Source organism: Lycium ferocissimum, chromosome 2, assembly GCF_029784015.1.
Source record: "Lycium ferocissimum isolate CSIRO_LF1 chromosome 2, AGI_CSIRO_Lferr_CH_V1, whole genome shotgun sequence".
Classification (NCBI taxonomy): domain Eukaryota; kingdom Viridiplantae; phylum Streptophyta; class Magnoliopsida; order Solanales; family Solanaceae; genus Lycium; species Lycium ferocissimum.
In genome coordinates, this window is record NC_081343.1 from 61,935,474 (window position 1) to 61,945,851 (window position 10,378).

At 36.0% G+C, this 10,378-nt stretch overlaps 1 protein-coding gene across 1 annotated transcript; it reads right to left on the reverse strand.

The window, feature by feature from the left end:
- Positions 1 to 729: 729 nt before the first annotated feature.
- LOC132047844 (beta-D-glucosyl crocetin beta-1,6-glucosyltransferase-like) lies at positions 730 to 2,097 on the reverse strand. Its single transcript, XM_059438823.1, has one exon. The coding sequence runs from the start codon at positions 2,095 to 2,097 to the stop codon at positions 730 to 732; it is 1,368 nt and encodes a 455-aa protein (XP_059294806.1).
- Between the last annotated feature and the right edge of the window lie 8,281 nt (positions 2,098 to 10,378).

Consider the following 10,378-nt stretch of genomic DNA (forward strand, 5'->3'; position numbering starts at 1 on the left):
CTTCAATGTCTTTCTAATTTATCTTTGTTAAATCTAATTTTCTAATTCTAATGAATTTGAAATATCATATTCGCCACCTTTATTTTGAAAATTTACGACAAAGTAAGAAAAAAGAATTTATTAATTTTTGAGAATCGAATTAAAAAAAAGTGTAATAGCATACGACAGTAACTACTAGTAGTAATACTCATTGATAAAAAGACACCGAGAGAGTGTCCCTTTTTCCGCATAGAAAGAGACTCATCACTTGTAAGTAGCGTTCCGTTTGGGTACGATCTATGATCTCACTACTTTGTACCTTATTTTTCTTTATAATATTGTAATTTATTCTTTAAATTAAAGATGTATAGGTAATGACGAAAAATTATTCAAATCTATCCAAATGTTGTATTCATCAAGATAATACAATACAATATGATGCTTTATGAAACAATAGATACAAATAATACAATGCATTATGAAACATATGTAACAATCATCCAAAAAAGCTGTTAGAAGTACTTCTTTTGAAGTACCATATTGTTGATCATGTAATTTAAATAAAAAGAAATTGAAAACTAATTTTATAATAAGTCAATAGGATGTCCAACATCTAAAAGAAAACAAGCAGACAACTAAAAATTTAAAGACTAGCAAATGTTTCATCCTAATTAACTAGTAGGGCAATAAAAGAATCCCAGCTAGTAGCTACTATGTTGTATGACATAAGCATCTAAATAAGAAAAAACCCTAAAAACCGTGAGTTTTCTTAGCGCAAAGCTTTTTCAATTCCTTGACAACTTCTTCAATTTCTTCATCTCCTTTGGAACAAAGCATTTCCTTCATATCCTTTGCCTTTTGCCTTATAAATTCACCATTCTTGTCAACCACCACTTGGTTGATTATGGTTGCAACTTCTTCTCTATGAAGCTTTCCATTACTATCCCTCACAACCTCCACAGCAACGCCAACGTCTTCAACAAGCCTAGAATTAATTGGTTGATCAATATGCATAGGCATTGCGATAATCGGAACCCCATATTTCATGCTTTCCATTACAGAACTCCATCCACAATGACTCACAAATCCACCTATACTCGAATGCTCCAAGATTTTTGCTTGTGGTGCCCATCCTTCAAAAACTTTTCCCCTATTCCCTACCCTATTGAAAAACCCTTTAGGCAATGCCTCTTCAAGTTGAATATTTTCCCCCTTTTGGAACCTTATAGGCCATATAAAATTCACCTTACTATTTTCCAACCCATAAGCAATCTCTAACAAATCTTCCTTGGACAAAAAATATTCACTTCCAAAAGACACAAAAATTGTGGATTCCTTCTCTCTTTCATTCAACCATGTTATTAACTCTGATTCCCCATCGTCAACGCTAGGTTCTTGAACTAAAGGTCCAAGAGGTACAACCTTTTTCCCGGTTAAATTTGTGATATAATCACTATACTTACCCTCAATCTCCTTAAAACTTTTTATCAAAACAATATCACATGATAGGTAGAAACAATCTCTAACTCGTTTCTTATCTTCCTCAAGCTTTTCCACAGGCATAGATGATTCTTGTTTCTCAATACGAGCCATCTCATAATCGCGATAATAAATAGACGAGAAGGGAAATTTGATACCTGGCTTCTTGAACACATGCAACATGTAAGCGGTCATCGTGGAGCTGCTACTAATAAATTCCACAGCAGGAATTTTTAGTTCAGCAGCAGCTTTTGGAGCCCATGGTTGGAGAAAATCATAAATCAATAAATCCGGTTTTAGGGTTTTCAAGATTAGGGTAAAATCAGGGCTAGCTAAGTCAAAAGCTTCTTTGAGAGTGCTCATGAGATGGGGAGGGAGGCCATTGGTGGTGTGGTAACAAGGAGGAAGATTTGGTAAAGTTTGGAGATGAAGTTCCAAGAATTGGATTGATGGTGAAAATTCCGGGCTAATTTTTTTCTTGATAGAGCTTAGGATTACTGGGGTAGAACACAAGTAAATAGTGAAATTTTTTTGGCTGAGTTTTTTTGCTAACTCTAAGAACGGTGAAATGTGTCCATATCCCAACCATGGGAACATCAAAACACGAAGAGGTTCGCAATTATCCATGAAACCATTCATGATTAATTCCTTGAGTTTTTCACGTCTTTCTCAAACTTACTTTCTTATTGAAATCGTTTCTATGGAGTTCGTATTTGAAGTTGTTCAACTAGTTTCCCATATGGTAAGTTCGCAAAAATATTTGATACACAAACATGTAGAAGGAAAATTCGACAACGTATTTTGGTGTAGATATAACATCTGCATGGTTCATTTTCCTTTTATGTTGATTTACTTTCTTTATTTTGTTCCCTTCCATTTTAGCTTCTCTAATTTATTTTCTTGTTCCTTTTCTATTTCTGGTAACTAGTGCTAATTGGAGAACCAATGGTAGTTATTGTGTTTAGTGGGGTAGTACTAGCTAACGGTAAATCACAATTCCGTCGATATAATTGGAATCCTAGATTCCGAAGTGTTTATATTTAGACAAGATCCAGAAAAAGTAGCGAAATCATTTTTTCTTTTATATTCTGTTCTTTTCGATATTTGTAAAACTTTATTCTTCATTTTTTTTTATATGTGGCACTATTATTTACTGAAGCCAAGTTGGATGAAAGAATTGACGTATGCATCCAATGATAATAAAAAAAAAAAAGATAAAAAAATAAAGTTTTTGTTACCTAGCAAAACATAGCACAATAATTAAGGGTTGATAATTTTATAAATAATATTTTTAATTTAAATAATATATGAAAGAAAATAAAAGGGGTTTGTAATATATACTAGAAACCAAAAGAGGATGTGCGTATATATTATAGTAAGTCAGAACTTCGGGAAAGGTAGGTGTAATTCTTCCATAATATTTTTAATTAAGAATAAAAAAAGGTGTCCAGTGAGCTATATAATATATAATCTATACTTCTTATTTTTTGTTTTTGAGAAAACAGTGACAATAAATTATGTCAATTCACCTTGATCTCGTTCCAATAGATTCTTTAGAAAATTTTAAGGTAATTATGTCAAGTGTAAGTTTCTGGAATATATATATATAGAATCTTTAGATTTTCTAGTTAAAGGATATTTCTTAAGATCTTTACATTAAGGAAGTACTATATTCCTTTAATGCATAACGTAAAATCGATAATGATATAGGTGTGACTTGTGAGACAGATTACTAGTACTTCTATTCCAGAAACTAACACTTGACATAATTAAGTCAAGAATTAATAATTATGCTAGCAAACGACAGTAATTAAATCAGTGAAAAAGAAACAAAGTTTTTAGAGAGAAATTAGATCACATTTTTTTTAATCTGATAGACTACATTATTAGCACAAGTTGCGGGCATGCTCCTACAGTAATTAATTATAATTTTACTCTGTGAAAATGTAGACATGAGTGGCAAATTGTTCCATTGTAAATACATGATTCCAGTAATAGTGAAGAAATAAAAAGTAAAACCTCAATGATTTACAAAAGTAATTTCCAGTATCATCTTACAACTCTGTTCTTAGCTGGTTCTTCTGCTTCGATATTGCTTTCATCATCGTTCACTTTGCTGGGTAATATGTTGTGATTTGTAATTTTTACAGTAGATTTCTACTTTGACTACTTCCGGCTTCGTTGTTTCTTCAGAAAATTGTGGTTAATCTTCTGTTTGTGCGCTCCCAAGTATTAGTTTTGCTATATCATTTCAAGGAATGAATTTAGTAGCAGTAATTGTCAAAGTCAATATTTGAAAGTAATAATACTTGTTCAGTTGTTTGTATTGCTTTGTCGTGTCCAAAGTTTATCCTACTATGTTTGAATTAAAAAAAAAAATCTACTATATATGTCATTTCAAATAATGAAATTTAAATTTTGACAATTACTTGTCTTTTAGCTCTGCCTTCTCTAGAGGGGTTATTGTGACTATAATCTACACTAGAGATTAACGATTTAGCATATCACTACTGATGCAACCGCTGTCACGCCCCGAACCATGGCCTGGGCGAAACACGGCACTCGATGCCTTACTGCATGTGACCGACCGAACCACATGGCTTGCTGAATCATCATGAAGCATAACATGAGCGGAGTATAACGTGAATGCATGATGAGCCTTTATAAAACGTAGTAAGTCATAATACTTAATAAAAATACTTGTTTAAACATGAGTGCGTACGACTCCGAATGTCTGACATAACATAACTGACTTGTCTAGTCTATGAAACCTCTATCATGAGTCTGACTGGAAAACATACTTACTGGGACAAGGCCCCCAGCATACCTTAGATGCATAACAAATCATAAAACAAAAGTTGACTAAACCCCGAATGAGATGGGGCTCACCAATAAGCTGATACGAATGCTGTCCCATCGAGCGTATGTGTCGTCCGTATATCAATACCGCATCGTGAAATGCGAGGCCCCCGGAAATAAAAGGGGACGTTAGCACATTGAATGTCCGGTATGTAAAGCAAGCCGAATGAAATAACATGGGACATGAAGTAATAAAGATAAGAACCGAACGTGAAACTGAAACCTGGTTATGAGCATGGACATGAATACATATATAATATAAAGCATGGTAAAAATATCATAAGTAGGGAGAGCAATAACTTATAACCGATCCATGGTCTGGTGCTTGCGTCCCGCCGAAAAAACACTCGGTCCTTGCCGGGGAACATGAGATTTAATAAAAATATGAAAGGATCCAGTCATTATGAGAGATCGCCTGGGACATGGGTGGAGCGATCCTCATCCTACGGTGGCTACGTAGTTTCAGGCTATCTGAAGCCTTCCTCGGTAATTAAAGCAACTCCCAAAATCATAAACATGTAAAATAAGTGGCACTTGCTGCCCATGGTTTTCATGAATATAACTTGCTTGTTCATGGATATCATAAATTATAGCTTGCTTGCATGAACTTGTAAAACATGTATAGTATTTTCTTGAAAATAGCATAATATATCATAAACTAGCATGCATGAACTCATGGAATGAGATATATGGGTTTTCATGGATTACGGACGGATTCTCAATAATCATAGAGAAATATTAAGAACTCAATGATGGAATTATAACAATTCATACATGGTATAATCATGGACTTGGACCTAGGGTTATCATGAGCATGGTATAGAAACCCTAGTTTTCGTAAAGAATCATAATTTATGGATTATGAGGCGTGGGGAAGAACAATGATATTCCCACACGTAGATAGTAACTCTACATACCTTAGTCGCTTCAAAACTTGAATTAAAGACTTGAGCTTTGAAGAAGATTTCCAAAATCTTGAATTCTTGAACCTTGAGATGGATTTTCTTGAAAACCCTATGTTAAGAATGATGGATTCTTGCTTAATGATCATGAACGTATGTTGGAATTGACTTGGATTGCATGGAATAGGCTTACCTTAAAGTTTCTTGAAGGTTGGGAGAGAAGAGCTTAGTCCTTAGGGCTTGAGAGACTTCTTTAGGGTTCTTTACCTCAGAAAAATTGGTTTAAAACGAAGTGGGAAAGAATATAACGAAGTTTGGCTCTTAGATTGTCGTGGTCTGTGCGCGGTCTCGCAGCTGGAGGGTACTTCGCGCAGGTGATCGCGCAGCGAAGGCAGTAACACTGCCTCTGGTGCGCGATCGCGCACTTGAAGGGTACTTCGCGCAGCACTTCGCGCAGAGTAAAACGGGTATAACTTCTAGCACAGAGCTCCGTTTGAGCTCCATAATATATGGTTGGAAAGGTATTTCAAAGACCTACAACTTTCATGTTTTGAGTTTTCTCAAATTCCTAACGTCACTACCCGAAAACTAGCCATAAGTACAGACTGTCTCAGACTTAGACGAATTTAGAAGGCCTTAAGAACTTCACTTTTTGGTTTGACTTCAAAATGATCAAGTTTATCACCCGAATGGATTCATATAGCTAAAATATGATCTTTCTACTAGTTTCATACGTTCACATCTAACTCGGATTTATGGGATATTACCGATATGGTTTAGTATGAAAGTACGAGGTGTTACAACCGCCTATCAGATCATTTCATCTGATTTTTTGACGGTCCCAGGACATTTTTGTACATATTATTTTTTCACATAACTCAAAATATCAATTAGACCATACCATGCCTGTCTCGCACGACAATTCTTGGCCATTGGCGTATAAGCATCTGGATTTGATTTTTGTGGTCATTTCTGATATTTCAATGCTCTTGTGCTTTAATTATATTGTACCAAATGTTGTAGCGTGTGTACCTTTGCTCTTTATGGACAAAAAAGTGGGCTGCTTTTATTGAATTTCTTACTATAGTTTTACACTTTACACTTCGGGGCTTATGTGGGCCCACCTCAGCTTTGGCTCCATACATAATGGCCAACAGGATTTTAAGTTTAGTGCACTGTCCGTGTACAATATTTTTTACACTAGTAGGTAATTTTGAAGGTAAATACAGTAACTTTCTTAAGTAAATATGTTTACTTGTTTTAAAAATATGAAATTGTAATTTATGGTAGAGTAATTAAAATTAAGGAAAGTTGAATCCTACTTGTACTCTACCCAAAATTAGTTCCTAGTTTTACTACTAATCAATGGTATCCTTCTCAAAGTTTGTTTACAATTTGACGTTCTCTCTCTCAAAATATTTGCTGAAGTAATTCTTTAACTCTTCAAATATAGGGAACTTTGTAATAAGTAATTCTTTAAGCATCTCATATATTGTGAACTTCGAGGAATTTCTTCTTGTTTAACAGTAAGTGTTTATTAACAAATTTTGAAGTTTTTGTTCCGTCTGCAAGCATTTGAAGGTTATTGTCTCTTTAGTTTGATGGAAGGGAACCGTAAGAATTGAAGTTTTATTAATGTTTACTAATAATTTTTTAAGTAGAGGTGGACGTAAGTCTTTCGGCTACACGGGTTCAATTCATTATATTAAAATCTCAATAAATATTAGATCTGAACCCATAATTTTGACATTTCAAGGATTTCAGTGTTGAAAACCGTTACATGAACCAATTAAATTTAAATTCTAAATTTGTCTCTAATTTTAACAATAGAAAGCTTTGATTAATTATATCACTTTTCAATATGTGTTTGTAAAGTTTGTTACTTTAAAACAAATCTTAGGAGGGTTTGAAGAAGAAATAAAAGCTCACGATGGTAGAAGAAGCAAAGACAGAGACCCGATCAAAATTCTGGGAACGATGAAGACATAGGAGTTAAAGGGAAGAGAGAAGGGGATAAAGAAAAGACCAGATCAAGGATTTGAAGGGAAGAGGATAAAGAACAATCCTAAATTATAGAAAAAGAAAAAAAAATCCTAAATTTTAGAAAAAGAAAAAAGAAAGCTTTAGAATGAATTTTTGTATAATAATATTAGCTCTGATTTTAATAATAATATTTATATTTGTATCTCATAAAGCTTTAGAATGAATTTTTGTATGCATATACATAAAACTAGATGATGAAAGCCCGTCCAACACAAAAAATAGTACTACACTTTTTTTTTTTTTAGTCTATCTAAAAAAGAATGATATATTTTTATATTTAGAAATCATTTAACTTGAAACTTCCCCTTTTCCCTTTAATGAAATGATTTAAATCTACACAAATATGTATGACTTGTTTTAGACCACAAGTTTCAAAGATCTTTCCTTTCTTTTTTAAACTTCGTGCCTAGTCAAACTATGTCACATAAATTAGGACAGAGAGAGTACATTTTAGTAATATAATTATGGAATTTTTATTATAGAAAGTATTATAATTCAATTAATTGAAAATATCAATAAATTATTTTACTTAGTCCGCTTCTCCCATATATGACTTTCCTGGTTTGGTTCTTCAATTGAAAGATTTGAAATACACCTTCTCCTACCGAGTTTCATGCCATCATTTCTTTCTACTCAATAACACTGAAAAACGCTTTCATGTGTTAGCATCTATTGTAGTCTTAAATTTTTAAGTATAAACCAACTTCATCATTTTAAGAAAATATGTGTATACTTTTCTTGGGCAACTGCTAATGCACCAAGCTCCCCCTTCGCCTTCTCCTTCTCCCTCTCTTCTAACTCCTTCAACCCTTCCGCAATCTCTATCTCCCCCACCTCATTTATTAACTCCCTCATCTTAACTTCCAGCCTCCTGAACACCTCATTGTTCCACCTTCTTATATCTCGTTTCAGTATTTTCAACTTATAAGAAAGTCGAAAATAAGGTGTCCCAAAAACTTCATACCCATTCCACCATATATTTACTCTATCCACAAAATTTGGTGCTCTGAGCCACATGTTCTCGAATCTAAACGGAATGCGCAAACTCCTCTTTCTACTCCCATCTAGCAAGATAGGCGTATGATCTGAGGTTAATCTCGGAAGTGGAACTTGCAACCTGGAACTAACTCCTCCCAATCAGTGGACACCAAGAATCTATCAAGTCTAGATTTTGATGTGGAATCTCCTGCTCTGGCCCAAGTAAAATTTGCCCCTATCAAAGAAAGATCAATAAGACCCTGGTTATTAATAAACTCCGAGAACTCCTCTATTGCCCGGGAGATCACCCTATAGTCCACCCTCTCCTCCGGGAATCTTATTATATTAAAACCCTTCCTAACGTCCAAGGGATCTCCCACCCTACCATCATAGTGGTCATCTCTTCCCAAAACCTCTCCTTACTTGCCTCCCCTACCGGGTTGTACACCCCACCAAAACCCCACTCTTCGCCACTACCAACATTTTTACCCTTATTGCAATCATGAGCTTCCCCTTACTTACCTCCATCACTTCCGTTTTTCTTTCATCCCATAATACTATGATACCCCCTGCATTTCCTAATGCCGGTACCCAATCATATTTTACCCCCCAAAGACTTCTCGCCACTGCATCTTTCACCACCTCCATTTTAGTCTCTTGAAAGCACAAGAGATCCACCCCCCATTCTCTAACTCCCGTTTTGATAATGTCCCTTTTATTAGGGTCATTCATCCTCCTCACATTCCAAGAAATAATTTTAACTTCTATGATCAACATCTTTACCCTCACCCCCACTTCTCTGATCTCCCAGTCTACCACTCTTACTTCTGCTCCTCCCTCTCCTCTGGTACACCATCACATTACATTCTTCCTCTTTATCTTTCCCCAAACTCCTTTCCCTCCCTCGATTCATCTATCTCCTTCTCTCTAACACCTTTTGCCTCTTCTTCAATGTCCATGATAAGTTCTAACACCCTACCCTCCTTTCCTTCAAAGTCCACTCCCAAAAACTCTCTAAACTTCAAGAATTTTGATCCCTTACAACTAATCACATTACCACCTTCCTCAACACATGCTAAAGGCAACACATCAACTCCGTGCACATCATAACAACCACTACTAGAGCCCGGAATCAATTGACGGTTAACAAAGACATGACCAACAGCCCCTAACCCTTTAGAAATAGCACAATTGGATGGATATCCCCCTTCGAAAATCCAGATTGTAACCCCTTCCGCCCTAGATCTACAGAATCCAGTTAGCCGAAAAGGTGATTTCAGTCGGCTGGCCTTATGAGATCTCCAGATCTTAAGATCTGTCACACCCCGCTGCATGTTTCGAAGACTCTTTCTCTGTACTGGACTCACGACGCGAAATCAAGCCTCGTTCTTGAGATCTCATGCTGTTTTGGATAATTTTAAGTGGCGGGACAGTAGGGTTCCGGCGGTCGAGTCCCCTTTGAGAGTTAGGTCCGGTCGGCTCATGTTTTCTACTATTAAACCGACCCAATCTTTTCCTCCAACCCGGTTCACTAACCCAAGGGTACGAAAGGCTTTTCCCCAAATTAGGGTTTTTGCGCCCTTGTTCAAATTCAAACTTGTCGCCGTCCATCTTCTTCCTCTCCACAAAGTCCAGCTTTCTATCATACAACAGTGGAGTTTTTTTCCAGCCAAACCACTCTCCTTCCTACCTCCACCTACTGCTCCCCTCCTTGCAATACCAATACCTTCTTCCACCTTCAGGGGCAGCTGTACAGGTCGAAATTTTAGGGATAACCAAATTCTATACTCTCTTTCACCATCATCCACCATTACCGAGGCAGGCACCTTACCTCTCTTTCTCACCATGATTCTCACCTTAGACATGTCGTGCATACTACAAATTACATTCACGAATCCCCCACATAGGTCCTCGACCTTTCTAAAGAGATCAATACACCAAAGCTGGACTGGAAGACCCACCATGTTGACCGTGCTAGTGTCGCCGGAAAAACGAGGATCCAAGCAGCCTTCATTCTCCATGCATCTCTCTGGTTTCAAGAAATTGCCATCAAACCATATTTTACTTCCATTAAGAATCTTCAAGGCTTGCTCCTCGTTCACAAATCGGAACAAGAATTGAGAGTCGTTAAGTTGCGT

What these genes read in the sequence shown, in the direction of transcription:
- LOC132047844 (XM_059438823.1), bottom strand. Translation starts at nt 2,097, where the DNA reads ATGAATGGTTTCATGGATAATTGCGAACCTCTTCGTGTTTTGATGTTC.